At 40.7% G+C, this 19,982-nt stretch overlaps 1 protein-coding gene across 2 annotated transcripts; it reads left to right on the top strand.

Moving 5' to 3' along the window:
- Positions 1-41: 41 nt before the first annotated feature.
- Positions 42-12,749, top strand: SHPK (sedoheptulokinase). 2 transcript variants are annotated; one of them, XM_030536770.1, is made up of 7 exons: positions 42-623; positions 2,017-2,158; positions 6,027-6,210; positions 8,239-8,391; positions 9,803-9,978; positions 10,579-10,779; positions 11,871-12,749. In XM_030536770.1, exons 1-7 carry the CDS (start codon positions 429-431, stop codon positions 12,293-12,295), a joined length of 1,476 nt encoding a protein of 491 aa, XP_030392630.1. In that variant the 5' UTR covers positions 42-428; the 3' UTR covers positions 12,296-12,749. The 2 variants fall into 2 exon arrangements, with proteins under 2 accessions (XP_030392630.1, XP_030392631.1); XM_030536771.1 differs by having other exon boundaries at positions 10,579-10,689.
- Positions 12,750-19,982: the final 7,233 nt, after the last annotated feature.

A 19,982-nucleotide genomic window follows, 5' to 3' on the forward strand; every position in this document is an offset into this window, starting at 1 on the left:
GCTCGGGCAGCTGCTTCCTCCCGCTGTGATCCGAGGTTCGGAGTTCAAGGGTCAGCGCAGCCCAGGGCCCAGCTCAAGCCTGTCTGGCGCTGGATTTAATCCTCAGGGAGCTGCTGCTGCTGCCCCAGGCCCTCCAGCCCTTGGCTGCCATGGGAGCCCAGAGCTAGCTGGACCTGTGCCTTGGCACTGCCTGTGAATGGGGCAGAGACCTGGGCCCCTCTCAGGTAGAGCCACCCTGCCGATGGAGAGCCGAGTAACCAAGAGCCACCCCAGGGAGCAGGGCTGGAGAGTGGGAGCCAGGGTGCAGGGCTGAGTCTCTGCGCTGGACCCCTATTTGCTGCCTGTGTGCTGGGCATTTACTTGGGCAGCAGGTGGACTGAACGCACCCCAGTGGCGCAAGAAGTGGCATCCGCCACAGGACGACACAAATGATGGCTGATAACCAAGCTATAGATCTGAGTCCATGCACCACACCTGGAACTGTGTGTGTGTTGGGCATAGATCTGGGCACCACCTCAGTTAAGGCTGCCTTGGTAATAGAGACAGAGCAAGGGCAAATTGTGACCCAGAGCTGTTCAAGGGAGACGGAGGCACAGGCTGATAGCCCGGCTGCTGGAGCACAGGTGAGACATAAGCAGTCGCATTGCAAGGTAGCTCAAGACAGAGGCATTGGGTTTCACCAACACAGCTTTGTGTCATCATGCCATGTCAGCATCAATGACTTATCAGCATTGTTTTAATGACTTGCAGGATGCTGCTTGGCTCTTTGGGGTGGTGGGGGGAAGGGAAAGGAGGCAAACCAAGCTGCGGTGGTGGCATGTGTGTCTGTCTGTATATCTGAAATCTAATTTAAAATACTTCTCTTGTGTTGTATGGAAAAAGCTAAGCCAAGTAAGAGTAAAACAGTCTGTTTCTAGAAGGTTCAGTTTTTTAAAAATCAGTGGTTAGGTACCTAAATGGTTAAGTCAAATGAAGACAGATTTAGTGCTGATTGATGTTTCTGGCTGTCCTGTAATCAGTGTGCAGTGATGGGGTAGCCGTGTTGGTCCCAGGATATTTGCGAGACAAGGTGAGTAATTTATTGGACAACTTAATAAAATATAAGATATTACCCCACTCACCTTGTCTCTCTACTATAGGCAATGAATTCTTTTTTTCCTAATGATTTGTGGCATTTCAAAACAGACATAGCGCTGAGCAATTTCTGAGATGGCACCATAGTTAGCTGCTGTAGCGGACTTGGCTCTAGCATAATCGAGTGAATTTACAGCCCAAACCCAAGTTATGTACTTTGCCTGAGAATCTAGAAAACAGTAGAAAGCCCAGATACTTAGATTATATATTTATCAGAACCTTAGAAAAAACTTAAAATAGATTTTTCCCTGCACCTTGATCTTGTATGTGATGCTGCTTCACAGGGAACAGAGGCAAATTGCCCTAACCCATTTTGCACTTTACTTCGGGATACAATCATTAACTTCATCAGAGTGCTGCTTAAGTAGGGCATAGTGTGTTAGAAAGAAGCAACAAGATCCTTTCATCTTAAGGGGCTTTTGGTCCATTGTGTCTACTGATACAACCAGGCAAAAACCAGGGTAGAAAGATGGAGGGTACATCTCTATGCTCTTAATGAACTTATGATGCTAGGCCTTGACTTTTGTAGTAGTAAAGGCAGGGACTACAGTAATACTAATACTAATAACAGCAGGTGAACATCATCTTTGTTTATATAATCAAAGTTATATGTTAATAGAATAATTCATATGTATTTGTGTGTGGGTAATTAAACTTTAGTTTCTAGCATATATTTAGCCACAAATCATCTAAATTAGTGTGTGCTGAAACTTTGAACTGTGCAGTAGTAACTCGGTAATTCAGCTATAGTAACAGTTTATTGTTAAACTAAATAATAGATGGTGTTCACTTCTAGCTACTGTATCACTGCTTAAGTAAATTCTGTACATGAATCTAGTAGATTATGTCTCAGCACCCTCATAGCTGATTTTATGGTTGCAGAGGATGGAGCAAGATGTCCAGAAAATAATAAAAGCCTTGAATGAATGCCTTGTGGCTTTTCCCCAGGAGCACCTTCAAAGGGTTAGTCGCATTGGTATTTCAGGACAAATGCATGGGGTTGTGTTTTGGAAAACAAACCAAGGTAATGTCCATCTTTTGACATGTTTGCTATAAATATTGTAGTGTAGAAGCTAAATGGCAGAAAGCCATGGAAGATGGATCTATTGATGTTGGAAATCATTTTTAGTTCTGGAATAATCTGTAGAAAACTGCCATAAAACATCTTGATGATTTATGAAATATACTGGTCAGGAAAAGTCCTGTTAAACATGCATTTCTTCTTAAATGTAGTAGATGGTCATTTACAACCACTCATTCCATTTAACCATGTTCTTTGTTGACATACTAATTAAGGGTCTGATGTGAGTGAGTAGTCCCAGTGAAGTCAACAGGGCTATTCACGTGAGGAAGGTTTTGCAGGATTGGGATTCAGAAGGGAATTGGGCCTTTAGTGTTATCTATCAATTGTCCTCGGTTTGTTACCAAATGACTTGTGCTTATGGAACACACGGTACTCTTTATCCTATTCCCCATGTGAGCCATTTTAATAGTTGTTGCCCAGTGAGTTGTCTGAATACCTGTCAGTAATTCCTCTTCAGTAGAGAGGTTACTGAGTCTGTCTTGTTATGAAAAGTTAGATAGCCTTACACTCTATGGAAATATACATAGCATTATCCATACCGCTCTGCTCTGGAATGTTGTTTTTAAAGATTCCAGTTTGAATGCAAAATACGAGGAGCAAAATTTAATAAGTATAATATTTGAATTGACGTCAGATGTTTTTAAAAAAGCCAAAAACGTTAAATGAAATGGTTTTCTGATAAGCCATAGATAACAGATGCACAATACTCTTATTGCTGTTGACTCTGAGTATCTGGGAAATGGAAATGCAATTCTGCATGTGTAAGTAGTTGTAGGATTAGCATCCAAGTCACAAGCAACCAAATCGACCTCTGTGACTTATTCACATAGGCCACAATTCTGCAAATACTCAAGTAAATATGTAGCTGCATGCATTTGTTTACAAGATTGGGGTTTTAGATTGTAAACTCTGTAGGGCAGGGATTATCATATAGATTTTTCTCAGCTATACTGGTGTAAATCCATTGAGGTCGGGGCATTACTCCAGATTTCAGAATCTGGTTCCATGTCTTTATTTTCTCTCTAACTCACAGTGCACTCCTATAGCTATTATTATTTAATATTTTTATTATTGCTTAATGTTGAACTCCCTAGTTGAAGCAGAGATTTGCTGTAGACCATAACTGATTTTCCAAAAGTACTGTTCATTGTCTGTCAGATAATGGCAGGATCTCAATTGCTTTAAGAGATCCTGAACTATTCACCACTGTGATTTTATTTTAAATACTAAAACCATCACCAAGAAGTATATCCAAAGGCTGATGGATTAATGGGTCTATTGCCTTCTTTCTAGCTGTCCCATGAGTGCTGCATAACAAAACCTCATTACTCCATCAGCCGCATCAATTTTCATGTAGAGATGCTTAATATTTCATTTCAGAAAGCCACGTGCCACTTTTTGTTTTAAATTTCTGTATTCAACAAAATGAAAGAGAATGTTTGTTTGCTGTCACTACTTTGAGTGGATTAAGTGAAACCGCATACTCTATATTGCAAATTACATTTTAATGGCATCCTTTAGGGTTAGCTTTGTGGTTAGTAATAGTTCTTAGAATCAATTTTAAAACTAGAAAAATAGATGAAGTGAAAATACACTTGAAATAGACTTAAAGGAACGAGTATCAAAGGAAATAAGATAGAAATGGACTTTGGACGCCTCACATAATACTGTAACTTTTTTACATTTTGTTTAAAGTTGCTCTGGGTGAGAGTGAAGTTCAGGAGCTGTATCAAAGTTTCAATTCAGGCTAGTGGAGACACTGGTCATCGTAGAATGATGCCTTTTGCTGTGCTTGGTATAAGTTCCCTCTCTGCCAGTGTGGCTTAACTTCTATGGGTGAGAGCCTCACTCCCACTGTGGCTTCTTTATGCTATGGAAAAGGGCTGGAGCAGTGTAAAGGGTCCATAAAAGCCCTCTATCTGGCTAGGGGATGATTTCCCCAGCACAGGAACTGTGGAAGGCAGCTGTAAGGCTGCCTTCTTAGGACTCCTTCACAAGGCTCAGTGTAGGGAACACACTGGGATGGGGCTGAGGGCACAGAAGTGGAACATCAGCATGCAGTGTCGAGATTCTGGGTGGCTGGCATAATTTAGACTGGCCCCTCCAGGTGGCCTAGGATTGTGAGGGTGCAAAGGTGATTTAGAAGCACAGCACAGAATCCTACCTTTTGTATTTAAAAGGAACAGAATAGGGAGTACATGGCAATGAAGCTAAAAATAATATTGAATCAATATAAAGCCTAATGAAGCAGTCCACCTTTTCTATGAGGCTGTGTTACAGAACTAGGATGTTCTATGAGGTTATGTTAGAGCGCTAGGATGCCATATACTCTTTACTGCTTGGCGATTACATGTCGCTGTAGATAGTTACGTCTGGATTTATCAAGCAATAATATAAGTGGCACTTTGTATTAAAAAATAGACATAATCATGAGCTATCTGTCGTATGAAATTGAGCCCCATGTTAGAGTTAGTATAGATATTTCTAGGCTAGAAAATGACAAATCCAAGTCACAGTCTTAAAATTTGGGCTCAAGTGATTGATGGTTTCCAGGGCAGAAGGGATTATTGTGATCATCTAGTCTGACCTCCTGCATAACACAGGCCATTCGACTTTTGCAAAATAATACCTAGAGCATATCTTTTACAAAAACTTCCAATCTTGTTAAAATTGTCCGTGATGGAGACTCCACTATGACACTTGTTAAGTTGTTCTAATGGTAATTACTCTCATTGTTTTAAAAATAAATAAATTACACCTGATTTCCAGTCCAAATTTTTCTAGCTGCAACTTTCACCCATTGGATTGTCATCTTATATCTTTCTCTGCTAGACTGAAGAGTCCATTATCAAATATTTGTTCCTCATTCCTGTAGACTGTAATCAAATCCCTCCTGAACTCTCTCGTTGTTAAGCTGTGTAGACTCCTTGAGTGTCTCACTATGACATTTTCTTTTTTGTACTCCTTTAATTTGTTTTTGTGGCTGTCTTCTGAACCCTCTCCAATTTATTAACATTCTTCTTAACTTGTGGACACCAGAACTGGACTCGGTATTCCAGCAGCAGTCGTACCAGTGCCAAATACTGACGTAAAATAACCTCTCTGCTCCTACTCAAGATTCCCCTCTTTATTCAAGGATTGCATTAGCCATTTTAAAAAGAACAGGAGTACTTATGGCACCTTAGAGACTAACAAATTTATTTGAGCATTAGTCTCTAGGGTGCCACAAGTACTCCTGTTCTTTTGCGGATACAGACTAACACGGCTGCTACTCTGAAACCTGTCAAATTAGCCCTTTTGGCACCACATTGAACTGGGAGCTCATATGCACTACTTCCCAGGATAGAGTCACCCCCCTCTTGTAAGCACACCTACATTCTTTGTTCCTAGATGTTCTACATTTAGCCACATTAAAACATGTAGCATTTGCATGCAGTTCTAACAGACCTTTTCCCCCCACTTCTCAGGGTGCTGCACGTTTTTGGTGGGTCATGCTCAGTTTAAGATGTGACATTCTGTCTTATCTCGATCATTACCTGTGCCTGTTCGTATGGATATTATGATCACTAGGAGGACAGAGCTAAAGCCTACGGACAGCATGTTTTTTCCTTCATCTCAGGGTAACTGGTTTTATGGCAGATTATTCAGGGCTGGAAAACATGATTGGTTAGTTTGACTATAGTCAGTACCAGCATATTTTTTGAAGTGTTAAATGTGTTTCTGTAGAATAATTTGAGTCACAGAGTTGAAAGGTGCAAGACCAACTGCAGTTAATTATGCAGTGCTTCTCAAATACTGCTGATTTCAGGTTGCAAATGGACCAAGAGTGGAACTGGTCACACCTTTCAGCCTGGAGAAGTCAGTCATCTGATTACATGGCAAGATGGCCGCTGCAGCAGCAGTTTCCTCTCTTCTCTTCCTCAGCCACAGTCACATCTCAGCTTGGCTACAGGATTTGGATGTGCCACAATCTACTGGTATTTGAAGAAGAGGTAGAAGCCTGTAAACTTCAGCTATATTCATTAGATTTTCTGTTTCATTAGCAGTTTCTTGGCTGGAATTTAAGCCACAGTCAGTGTTGTAGAAGGCTAATACCGGTTCAGGGTCCACAGCTGTATACTTCTTCCTATCCATCATAATGCACCAGCAGGAGGAGACTTGTGAGATGAAGTAGAACTTCCCTTTAATCATAATATTAATTTAAATGGCTGAAGATCATTTCAAATGGAAGTATTAAACATTAACCCATATACAACTGAGTTTGTGATATTCTCTCATCCTTCTAATAAAAAAATACCACAGAACACTTGAAAAGAAACACCTCTGGTTATACGTGAACGGAAACATTATCAGTTAATATAGTTTGAACCCTATACTTATGAAAATCTAAAATATGTTGGGAGTTGCTTTGGGCCAATTCCTGCAACATGCTAAAAGAATTGGGCCCTACATTAGGTGCTGTTCCCCTCCCTCTTAGGCACTAAGCAGTCCTACCATGCTTCTGATGAGGTTTTATACATAATCTGCTGGGTTGTCATATGCTTTGCATGGGATGCAGTTTTTAATTTACAGCTTGCCTTTAGCCATAGCAGGGTGTGGAATCCACAAAACCTTTGCGTAGATTCTGAAACCATTTCAGCTTGAATAAGCTATTACATTTCCCAAAGTGTCACCGTCTTCCACATCAAGTAGGAGTTCAGTTTTGCTAAAAGGAATAAAAGACTCTTTTGATCTTGTATTCCTCCTGAAGTTTGTTTAGGTGGTATCTGGAACACGGTTGATCTCTGCACACTCATTTTTATACTGTTATTTTCATCCTTGGAACTTATGCTTTAACGCATATATTGAGCACCCTAATTCAACTGGATGGAATTAAGATTTTTTTCAGATGCTCAAAGCTGAGAGCAGGACATCTCTGTGCAAGTATGCTGCTGTTTCTCTCTTTATAACAGGCTGTGCAGCTGTGTACTTTGCCACAAAGAACCTGTGTATTAAAACTGTTTCCCCCATCTCCCTGTAGGAGTGAGTAATGTGCATAGTAACACATCATAAATCCATTTTCATGGAAAAACTAGGACTTGATCACTGAGGCAGTCCTTATTTATAGTTGGTTCTGTGCAATTTTGATTGTGAGACTCTGTGTTTCTAAAGTGCTTCTGTCACTCCAGAGACATCTTGTCTTTTATAAAGGTGCAGTTACTGATGGGACAGAGTCAATGTAATACTTTACTAATATTAAGGAGCCTTAGGAGTTACTCGTTATTGTCTTTACTTAATATTGCGCTGCATCATTTGACTTTTGTGGCACTATTTATTTCCTTTTCTACACAGCTAGGAATTCAGTAATACTCCTCTGCAACGGTGTAATGAAGTTTTATTGCAAAGTAACAATTCACTGAAGAACATTAGACACACTTTTTTTTCAATTTTTCTTCAATAAGCAGCCTTTTTGTTTTCCCTCAGTCACTCACTGTTAAATCACTCTTACAGTAAAACTCAAGTAGCCTATTCAGAATGTTTGGAAAAGATCTAATTGTATTATTGGCCTCCGAACCAGGTGCTAATGAAGTAACTGCAGTGTTGGAGGTAGACAGTAGGGTTAGTTGAATTTTTTCTTGAAAGGTTTTTTATCAAAAAAAAAAAAAAAAAAAAAAAGCATTCCTTGTTAATATCAAAACAAATTTTTGCAGGGAAATGTCTAATTTCTATCAAATTTTTGAGTTGCCAAAAATGATTTTTTCCCCTTAATTCAGATTTTTGGTTTTTCTATAAAAAAGTTTTTGATAAAAACAATTTTTGTAGTGTTGCTTTTTTTTGTGGGGAGAAAAAGGGTTTCCTAACCAGCTCTAGTGGAGCTCTTGTTTTCTAAGGATTTCTCTCATTCAGTTAATTAACATATGTTTCCAGATGGTTTCTTTTGTCATGTATTTCCAGTTTTGTCCTGAGTATCAACTACAAATGGAAACTGTTAGCATGTGGATGTTTAACAAAGCAGCTGTTGTTTTGTTGTTGTTAAATAGCCCAGATTTCCTGAAGCCTTATGATGCAGCTGGTACCATCCACGACTACGTGGTTGCCATGTTGTGTGACCTGGAAAGGCCATTGATGTCCATCCAGAATGCTGCCAGCTGGGGATATTTTAATTGCAGAAGTAAAAGCTGGAATACTGAGATGTAAGTGACAGTCATTCAGTGGATTTTATTTATTGTCTGTCCCGGATGGTGTGAATACTCCTGTAGACCATTACTATGACGACAGCCCAGGCAGGGGGTGATTGAAAGATGCTCCCTCTAATGGTTGTTTGGCCCTTTGCTGAATGAGTCTGTGTGACTCACTCCAGTTTGTGGTGGGCAGGTACATCACATAAAACCTCATCACTGTTGGCTGTCACTGGCATTATCATTTTTAGAAACCCTAAGAGAAGGCATTATTGGCTGACTCACCAAAGAGGCCATGGATACTGAATTATTTGCTTCCTTCCTGCCAGGGTTCTCTCTAGGGCATGGATGAGGTACAGTGGTGGGACAGAGTGGGTCAGCTGTCCATGCTATAGTTACATGCTGGTTAAAGAGAATTTCACTCTTCAGTGCCTTCAGCTGAGCTCTTTCATAAACATTAAAATTCACTTACAGTGTCATTTAAAAGGTGTCAGGCTACTGGGCATTTGATGAGACCTCAGTTTTATTCTTTTTTTTTAAATGACTTGCTCTTTCAGGGAGTGGAGTCCGGGGCCCTATACATTTCAGGGATCAGTTTGGGCCACGACTCCAGGGTGAAAAGATCTTCTAACAGTGAAGGTAAAATACTTTCTAGCCCATCGAAAGGGTAACAGAAGCTTGGATTTGTCTCACTGAGCTTTTTCTGACTTGAAGTAGTGGTTGTAGTGAAGTAGCCTGTACTCACATTGAAGTTTGTTTGTTTAAGAAGCTTGTTGTAGCTAACATTGGGGGAGGAAGAGGAATAGCTTAGTGGTTTGAGCATTGGCCTGTTAAACCCAGGGTTGTGAGTTCAATCCTTTTGGGGGCCACTTAGGGATCTGGGGCAAAAATCAGTACTTGGTCCTGCTAGTGAAGGCAGGGGGCTGGACTAAATGACCCTTCCAGTTCTATCAGATAAGTATATCTCCATATATATTCTAACATTTTCTCATTTGTTTTTGACCTGCTAACCCTCTGCATGAGAGTTTCCTGGGAGCCAGTGTTCTTTGGCACTTGAAAATTGGTTATGTCTGTTCTTTTGATTGTCCCTTATCATACTGCTTGGCTATGTAATTTTGGTGGTTTGAACACGTGATCCCTGCTAGATCAAATCAAGAATAAATGTAGGTGGATTTATTTGCTATTCTGTACAAAACTGTTTTAGTTTTTAGCCAACACAGCCAATGGAACTGGAAGTCTGAACTTGTCGAAGGCAGAGCTAATTAAGTGGGCAAAAGATTCTGTAAACCCAGCAGCCACAAGCACGTGGTCAGGTCAGCTTGTGACCTCAGTGATGTTCACATAGCCAGGTTGCATGCTGTAGTATTGACTAATTCATCTGTGTGTGTGTGTGTATGTATATAATAAAATTTTGTTTTGGTTGCAGTTTGGGAGAATCTGGCTTTCCCCTTGACTTGCTTCCTGAAGTGGGTGACCCTGGTGACATTGCAGGAAGGATGCCCCATGACTGGCATGGAATACCAAAGGGAACGGAAGTGGGAATTGCTCTGGGAGATTTTCAGTGCTCTGTTTATTCTTGTATGACTGAGAGGACTGATGCAGGTATTATTATACAGCTGGGACACAACAACTACAATTGTTACGAACACTTCAGGAATGGAGGTTGTTCATAACTGAATGAAACATGGTTGTTCTTTCAAAAGTTTATGACTGAACATTGACTTAATACAGCTTTGATACTTTACTCTGCAGAAGAAAAATGATGCTTTTAACCATCTTAATTTGAATGAAACATGCACAGAAACAGGTTCCTTGCCTTGAGAAATCTTTTTTTTTTTAACTTTGCCTTTATTTTGTTTTAGTAGTTCAGGTTTAGCACAGTACTGTACTCTTGTCTCTGCTGCTGCCTGATTGTGTACTTCTGGTTCGAAATGAAACGTGGTTACCTGGTCAGTTTGTAACTCTGCTGTTTGTAACTCTGAGGTTCTATTGTAAGACCTTTCAACAGGTCTGAGTGCCATTTTCTAGTCTATGAAAGGACTAATAAAGTTTTTCCATTAATACCATAGCACTCTTTTGCCTGACTGTTGTTCCTAGCCCAGTATTTATATTGTGCTCAACACCACAGTATGTGGATAACTTATTTTCCTCTTTCAGGGTAGCTTGCTAAAAGATTAAATCTTTTTCTTTCTTGCGTTGTAGTTCTCAATATCAGCACCTCTGCTCAGCTAACAGTCCCCATGCCCTTGGGATTCCAGCCTTCAGAGACACCAGATTCCTTGTCAGCTGTTGCCTATTTTCCTTATTTTGATGGTAACTATCTGGCAGTGGCAGCATCACTCAACGGAGGAAATGTACTGGCAACATTTGTGGATATGTTGGCACGCTGGATGGCGGAGTTGGGTAAAGTATTTTGGGACAGACAAGGCTTAATATGGGAGTTGGTCAGCAAGATATGAGGGACTGAGTCAAAGCAGCGCATCTTGTACAGTAGTGGTTTTCAACCTGTGGTCTGCACCTCCATTCAGAATTATGTAGGGGTCTGCAAATGAAATAAGGTTGAAAACCACGGTTGTACAGTGTGTGTCATCTGAGCAAAAATCATATAGCATGTGATTCGTTCCCACTGTAGTGCTAGAATTTCGTACAACAATTAGGGGACACGCTGAGAACAACACTAACTGGAGTCTGCATTTGGATTGTGTCTGGGTTTTGTTTTTGTTTTTTTTGTTTCAAGCACTTGATTGACTGTGAGAATATCTTTGTGGGTTCCATTTCAGAAGGAAACATTTTCAAAGGAAAATTATAGGTCAATAAATCAGAAGTAAATCACTAATTTCCATGTTCATAGTCTAGAAAGAGTGACTTGATTATGTTAATTGCCTTGAGTTGCAGTTTTCACAGAACTTTAAATGCTTAATGGACTTTAAAGAGCCAGATTTAGTGCAGTATCATACAAAACAATCACGTCATTTCCCCAAAGTGCTTTAAAATGTGTTGTCACAACTTCTTTGATATCCTCCCCTTGAGTTGTCTCAGTGCAACAGTAAATTCTTCTAAAATCCTTCCAACCAATGTTTGAGTGACCTTTGCACTGTCAGCACAGAAGGTGGATATGATTGCCCCTATTAAGAAAAAGTCACTAGTTGGTTGGTTTCCAAACATGCAAGATAACCTTTACTGTTGCTTTTTCATTTAAATTGAGCCAATAGCTAATGTTTCAGAGAAAACTGTTCCATTACCAGAACTGCAGTGTTTATAATGAGAAAAGACTTCTTGGATCAAAATACTTTGGATGAAGAGGTTCGTATTCCTGCAAAAGTGATCTCCTTAGGGACAGGAGAAGCCAAATACACAGTGTTCTATTGGGCCAGCATACACCACTGAAACAGCCCCCGGCATCAGTAGCATACTTTAAGTCTCCAGCATTCATCTCTGACAGCTGAAAGGGACACCAGGCTGACAAAATTAGTAACACCATTTCCTTTTGACAGGGTATGACGTTCTGGAGTCCAATATCTATACACAAATGATCAACGCAGCCTTGGCCCAAAATGATACCAGACTCTCAATCTGCCCAACTGTATTTGGAGAAAGGCACATGCCTGAGCAACTTGCTTCAGTGACTAGTATCACTGCTTCTGATCTCTCTCTGGGTCACGTAACCAGAGCTTTGTGCCATGGGATCATTCAGAATCTGCATTCCATGTTGCCATTTCAACACCTGAAAGAGGCAGAAGTGAAGAGAATTCTGGGAAGTGGAAGTGCCCTTTCCAGGAATGAGGTGCTAAAGCAAGAAGTGGAGAAAATTTTTCCATTTCCTGTGATCTATGGAAAGGATGTGGATGCAGCCGTGGGTGCTGCTATGGTGATGCTGCACAGAAGATATAAACCCATAGTTAAGGATTGTCTGATATAAAGTTTTTTTTTCTGGACATATCAGCACTTTCTTTCTGTTTCCTCATCATTCCTGACTGATGTTGCTTTTAATCTGCCATCCCACTCAGTATGGAGAAGAACAGCTTGCATTAATGTCCCTCTCCAATTCCAAATGTACTCAGGGTCCTGCATGTCCTTACATTGTCATTCCTAATTGTTCATCAAGAACTAATTATCGCATGAAATTTGTCTGTGTGAAGGGAAAAGCTCCATTAAATTTGGGTTGAAGATAATATTTCATCACAGGCTTATTTTCCTGTTAGGAAAGAAGCCTAGGCTGGCTAAGAAGAGCCAGTGTCTGTTGGTAATGGCATCTGTAACCTTTGTTACAGATGTTTTGTGGTTAAACTATCTCTTTCCATATATATGTGCAACACAATGGGGCCTAAAGGTTCTACTGTAATACAAATAAAATAATAATTTACCATATCTTATACATTGGGGTGTGTGTGTGTGTGTGTGTCTCTCTCTCTCTCTCTCAAGGGCTGAGCACCTTTTTGGCTCTTAAGTAACAGTAAAATGTTAGGAGGGAAGGTTATAGGATCAGTGAAGTACATTGCTGCTGATCCAAGTTAGATTCATGATTAGCTCATATAATGACTTTTATAAACATCAGTGCTCACGCGTCAGAGTGCAGATTGGTTACCAGCTTGGGGTCAGGAAGGTATTTCTCTCATGTTTTAATGCACAGTTATTTACACTAGTGTGTGTCGAGTGGAGCTTCCCCTGAAGAATTCAGCATTGGCAGGATATTTGATTAGATGGTTCACTGGGCTTTTCTTTTGTTCTAGAAAGGTTTAGTAATGCTCCTGATAGATCCATTCCCCTCTCTTCTTACCGCAGTTGTTGCCAGTGAGAGGTGAAATGTGCTCACGTGTGTCAGCCCAAGAACGTCCTTTCCGTTTTCTTTGTGTTCAATTTTAAGGAGTTTATAACTCTCTGCCTTTTATATATTGGAAGGAACCGAGCCTTGGCATAGCAACTTGCAGGCTAGATTAAAATCTTTTTTCAGTTTTGAGCATTGTTCATGTGAACTTGCCATAAGTCTCTGGGTTTCTATCCCATGTGCCATGGTCCTAAAGCACCCCACTGATCATTGTACCCTCTCCTTTATTTTAAGGTAAAAGCATTTGTATTTTATTTCATCATCCAGGAGAAGTTGGACATGCATTTCCCTTGAGAGAGAGGGAAGTAAATAAAGTGGTTTCATATTATCTGGGTACAATTTTATTAACTAGAAGCATCTGTTTTAACTGAAATTTGGACCTGCATATCCATCTTGTTCATTAGCAACATCGGGACTGACTCATATTGTCTTAATGAGCAATCTGCTTCCTATCCCAGAGCTCTAAATCCACAGACTTTAATTAAAGTGATGGATTAATCCCATGCCTTCTCATGACCAATCTTTTCCATGTGGTGGGTAAAGAGCCATTGGCGTAATCAGGAAATACAGACAAAGTGTAGGACATAAGAACGGCCATACTGGGTCAGACCAAGGTCCATCTAGCCCAGTATCCTGTCTTCTGACAGTGGCCAATGCCTAGTGCCCCAGAGGGAATGAACAGAACAGGTAATCATCAAGTGATCCTTTCCCTGTTGCTCATTCCCAGCTTCTGGCGAACAGTCTAGGGACACCATCCCTGTCCATCCTGGCTAATAGCCATTGACGGACATATCCTCCATAAATTTGTCTAGTTCTTTTTTGAACCCTGTTATAGTCTTGGCCTTCACAACATCCTCTGGCAAGGAGTTCCACAGGTTGGCTGTGCCTTGTGTGAAAAAATATTTCCGTTTGTTTGTTTTAAACCTGCTGCCTATTCATTTCACTTCGTGGTCCCTAGTTCCTGTGTTATGAATAGTTGAAGGTTATGGTAAAACGCCCTATTTTGTAGCACTTTGTTTTAATTTTGCTGGTTATATTGTATTTGTGCATCAGCAGATCTTCCCTTTTTTTGAATGATACTGCCAGGAGCCAATAACATTTCCCCTTAAAAAACTAGGTCTTTGCAGCCGCCGCTTATTAATCCTTGAATCCAGCTGAGCCAGTTTCAGAGAGCTGGTAAAATCTGGAATATGATTCATTACTGTGCTTCATCAAGACAAGAATTTCCCTGATTAATAGACTCATAGACTTTAAAGTCAGAAGGGACCATCATCATCTAGTCTGACCTCCTGCACATTGCAGGCCACAGAACCTCACCACTCCACTCCTATAATAAACCCCTAAACTGTGGCTGAGTTACTGAAGTCCTCAAATCATGATTTAAAGATTTCAAGTTACAGAGAATCCACCATTTACCCTAGTTTAAACCTGCAAGTGACCTATGCTCTGTGCTACAGAGGAAGGCAAACCTCCCCAAGGTCTCTACCAATCTGACCCGGAGGAAAATTCCTGCTCCAAATATGGGGATTAGATAGACCCTGAGCATGTGGGCAAGACCCACTAGTCAGACACTTGGGAAATAATTCTCTGTAGTAACTCAGAGTCCTCCCCATCTACTGTCCCCTCACCAGCTGTGTTTATTAACGCTCCTAGCATATCTCTTGTCACTTCTGTCCTCTTTTGCCACCTGATGAGAAAGGATGTTTGGTGAGTAAAATTCATTCCTGTGTGCAGAGTTTACTTGAGACCTAGGCACCATTTAAGCCTCAAATATACGTAGGACCCATTAAGTTTACCATTTTATTATTTATATGCTGCAGCAAGTATACTGATCACTCTATATGATACATCCAAACCAGGTCCCGGCCCAGTGTAATACAAACACACACAGTATTTAGGACAACAGTTGAGGCACGGGAAGGTGCAGAGTCCTTAGTAGGTGAGGCAAGAGCAGAACAGTAGCATCTTCACAAGAAAAGGAGATCAGAAGGGGAGAGGAGGCCCTTGATGCACAAGAAATGGGAGGGTGTTCCAAAAGTGTGCATCCAAAAGAAGCACTTAGCAAAAAGAGATGGGGCATGAGACATGGTCACAGCGCCTCAGGGGTGTCGTTTTTTTTTGGAAGTAAAAGGCAGTAATAGGGATAATTATGACTCTGAAAATCCAGCTACTGCAGCTGAAGCACTTAACTCTCCTTCCTCATAGTCACATCCAGCTTTTCAGAACTATCTTAGTGAATAGTACAGCATAATGAGGTTTCCTGGATGTTTCATTGTGCATTGTAATTTTGTTGTGTTGCTGAGACTAATTGCCGTCTTAACTCACAGCAATATGTAGAGCGAGGACATGAGAGGAAATACAGCCCTGTGGTGGGGGCACTAGTGGGGGACTTGGGACCCATGTTCAATTCCCTGCTTTGTGGCAGGCTTCTCGGGCAAGTCACTTGATCTCTCTGTTTGTCTGTAGTACAACCATAATGGGGGCCATGTTGTACTCGCTCTCAAGACACTTGTTCTCTAGTTATTCCCTGCATTGTAGGTAGATACCAGTAGGCTTGGACCTCACTGCTGTTCTCCATTGTTCAGACATAGTAGGCCTGATTATGTACTTTCCCTATGCTTGTGAAAAATCTGGAGTGACTCTCTTGAACTGGACTTACCCCCATGTAAGTGGGATCAGAATTCAAGCCACTTTGGCCAGCCTCTCCAAACTTATGCTGAATGCACCTCATCTGATCTGGAGAATCTAGCCTGTTTACACTGGTGTAAGAAAGATCAGAATTGGGCCCTAACCTGCCATTATTATTTAATTTAGGCTCTTCAAAAAATCATCCATTGTGAAATTGGCTTATACAGCAATTGACACTGTTGAAAAGCTTTGGTATGTTGTGCATTTTGATACAAAACTGCAGTGCTTCATCTGTCCTCAGGAATTGCCTAGAATTCTGTTTTGACTTTTTTGTACAGATGTAAGATCTGTCAAATGCTGCCAGATCTATCAAGGAGGGAATAAGTATGTCAAACATTTTATCAGAACACAGTTTGCTGATAATAGCAGAGAAGCTGAAGAAAAACTGTCACACTGAAATGTTCATGTCGCCCTTTTTTCTTATCTACAGGTGCTGGGTACATTTTGGTTCCCCCTCCCCTGCCCTCGCCGTTGGAATCAGTAAACGTTAGCCCTTCCGACATCAATTGATTCAGCAGTTGTGAGCTCATCACACAAAGCTGACAAACAGCCACTACAGTTCTAGGAGGTTTTACTTTATATGACACTTCCTTTGGGTTATCTGTGGCAATGTGGTATCTTGCAAAGCAATCTGCTAGGCAGAGGCCTAGCTGCAAAATCAATTAGCAACCGTGCTGCCTTATGTCCTTCAATATGTGAATCTTTTCCATAGCAGACTTTATACTGGGGACAAGTGCCCAGGTTTGTCTGGTTTTGTTTTGAAGTAGAGGATCGATTTGATTCTAAAGAAATTTTGTTGGAAACTTGCCTCCAGTGACTCCCCTGAGCAAAACATAAATAGGATAAGCTGTAGGTCACACATTCCTGCAGGCAAGTTCAGATTCTGCAGTCTTCCTCTTTCTTTTGTATGTGTTGTCCCCTCACTTCCCCTCAACCCTCTCTAGCTGTAACCAACTGCCACTGTCTCTGGTTTCATTCACTCCTCTGGCTGCTTTAATTTTCCTTTATGGATACATTGAGACTTTCTGTTTCTAGGATGTCTGAAATCTGGAGATGTATCTATGACAAATATGGACACTGGGTGCTTGACTCTTCTCTTCTCCACTTGTTTAACTCCATTGACTTCAAAAGGAATTGCTCCAGATATATTGTTGAATAAGCCAGAACAGAATCAAACCCTGCTGTTTGAATATAAACTCAAACTCTGATGGTCAGTGGTAGATCAGGTGCTAAATGCTCACCTGTTCAGGAAATGTACTTGTTCCTACAACCAAATATCTAGTTCGCTTATCAAGTCCAGGTCTGGGGAATCAGTGAAGAAGTAGTTCCTTCCAGTAGCACCAGCTGAGGATCTGGCCTATTGTTAATTTATACTTAAGTATTAATAAACAGGCATTTTATTTGTTCTGAACAAAATGTCATAGGCTGTTTTGATGAATGTAATTACAATTTGCTGTGACTATTGCAGCATCCGTTTGCATACATGTTAAGGCCAGAAAGGGCCATTGTGATCATCTAGTCTGATCTCCTGCAGCGTGCAGGCCAGAGATTTCACCCAGTGATTCCTGTATCAAGTCCAAAGCTTCTGTCTGGGCTAGAGCATATCTTTTAGAATTGCTTTGTCTTTCTAGCCCATTCCTTGATGTAGATATCCTAGACAGAAGGACAGATTAATACAACTAGCCTGCCTGAGGTAAGGAAATACTTCAAGCGTTCACACTGCACTTACATTAATTTTTCACAGCTGATTAAGGTAAGCATGTGTTATTTCAATAAAACGTGGTGTGTAAATAAATTAATAAAATGGTGTTTGGATTTTTTAATTGGTTTTCGAAGTTCATCAACTCTGTTTGTAATCAAACTCTTCTTTGGATAGTATGTAGATCTCGTTTAGCTGGAGTACAGAAATCGATTTTAGGGCCCCTTAAAATCGATTTTCTGTACTCTGTAGTGTGGACGGTTACAGCTTTAAATCGATTTAAAGCTGTTTAAATGATTTAAAGCTCTAGTCTGGACCTGGCCTTTATTATAACATCACTAACAGCCAGTGCAAAGATGAACGATCTCAGAAAAGACCTCTACAAATTTTCACATTAAGTGATGTGTACAGCTGAACCACAAAAACTGACTTTCCCAGGCTGAATGTATCTGAAGAGGAAATCTGGAAAGGAGTGTCCATTGCTAAATGTAATTTGAAAAAAAAAAAATTGGGATTCTTGTAAAGAGCTTTGATACACTCTCGGGAATAGCTGCTGCTGTTACTTCTGCTTCTAGGATAGTTCTTAATTATTATATTAGTCAAGTTAATGTTCTAGTGCACATCCTCAGACTTACAAAACGATCAGAGTGTAGAACAATCCCGCAGACAAACAAAGTGGAGGGAAGATCTGTGATGTTGCTCCAAACAAATCACCTAAGAAGAGCGGACTCCTGAAAACTAGGGGGAAAAAACTCCTGTAGATCAGAGTACTTATTGAGACTGGATTATTTTGCAGAAGGTGGCATTTTTCTGGAGCTTTTGTAAGTCTTGCATGTATATTTGAATAGCATGCTTGTGCATTGTTTGTAAATTACCCTTTGCTATTTATCACTAGCTGTGCTTCAGTTGGAGGCTCTTATAAGCAATATTTTCATTTATCTTGTTGTATAGGATTGAATCTTGATATACACTGGATTAGAAGAGCCCAAATTAGGTACACTTTATCTGGATAGCACATGAGAAATTTAAAGACAATATCTTTCCAGTGAATTTTTAAGTCACTGTGGAAGATGCTTACATCTTGCAGATTCAGATCTGTATGAGGCTGAGTAGCTTTCCTGTCATTATTGAAGTTTCTGCCAAGTGTTTTTAAAACTAAAGCTTTTGGAATGATTAAAATGGTTATGGCGTATTGATAAGGCAATGAGAGAGAGGTCAGTGTGCTGCTGCCTATACTCTACCTGTTCTGTGGAGAAATAAAGGTCTCCAGGTTCCAGTCTGGCATTTTTGGCCAGATATACATTCACTTAAAGGAGACACCCCCACCCCCTCAAAGGAAAAAACCCATGATTATTTTGTTTGCAGTGTTTTTCATTCTTTAAACCCACTATTGATTATTTCAGGTAACATTGTATAGTTCTTAAGTATTTTAATATCAAACTGTAAATGAAAAGTTATTTTTTGCATTATTTCCTGTTTTACAGAATAATTTAAGATATTAGGAAAAGGTTTTTTTCTATTTATTTCAATTTATTTTTGTGAGGGACCCACAGAACTGGAAATTTTAAGCAAAAATGCAGCCCAAAGCTAAATTATGGTAGATGTCATTTTAACATTTTTCTATTTTTGTTGTTGATGCTGTAAATGTATATATGAATATTTTAAGAATTTGTTAGATACATATTGTGTATCGTTACTGAAAATTCAAACAGGCAACAACATTCTCATGCCATGTTTACTTCCATAGAAAATTGTATAGGTGCCATTGATTTAGAGGTTAATGAATCCTACTGAACTGAAAATTCTGATATAACTGTAACTGTGGTCTTGCTAACTCGCCACCATAAGCACAGTTGAGGTCACCGGCCAGCTATTGCTTGTATACATAATAATTCTTAGCAGGGCTGGCTCTAGCAATTTTGCCGCCCCAAGCACGGCGGCACGCCGCGGGGGGTGCTCTGCTGCTCGCCAGTCCCACGGCTCTGGTGGACCTCCCGCAGTCGTGCCTGTGGATGCTCCACCGGAGCCGCGGGACCAGCGGACCCTCTGCAGGCACGCCTGTGGGAGCTCCACCGGAGCTGCCTGCCGCCCTCCCGGCAAGTAGCAGAGCGCCCCCTGCCGCATGCCGCCCCAAGCACGCACTTGGCGCACTGTGGCCTGGAGCTGGCCCTGATTCTTAGCCTGGAGGTCTGTTTATGGCTGAGGAGGGCACTTGCTGTAGCAGGATTTCATAAAACCCTAGTTTTCAAAGCATTAGATTTTTCCAGACAATGTGGGATTTCAGCAAATGTTTCGTAGGAGGACATTCCACACACTCTCAAATCTGGCTGTGTCGAAGTTCAAAAGGGGTACAGTGAATTGCTTTCTCTACTACTGATCCTCCAGAGTACTTTA

The sequence above is a fragment of the Gopherus evgoodei genome, chromosome 17 (assembly GCF_007399415.2).
Source record: "Gopherus evgoodei ecotype Sinaloan lineage chromosome 17, rGopEvg1_v1.p, whole genome shotgun sequence".
Classification (NCBI taxonomy): Eukaryota; Metazoa; Chordata; order Testudines; family Testudinidae; genus Gopherus; species Gopherus evgoodei.

Bases quoted from the DNA above. Each gene is read 5' to 3' on its own strand.
- SHPK (XM_030536770.1), top strand. From the start codon at position 429: ATGATGGCTGATAACCAAGCTATAGATCTGAGTCCATGCACCACACCT. The intron at 8,392-9,802 runs GTAAGTGACAGT...TTTTGGTTGCAG, and splicing joins AAAAGCTGGAATACTGAGAT to TTTGGGAGAATCTGGCTTTC. The intron at 10,780-11,870 runs GTAAAGTATTTT...TCCTTTTGACAG, and splicing joins ACGCTGGATGGCGGAGTTGG to GGTATGACGTTCTGGAGTCC.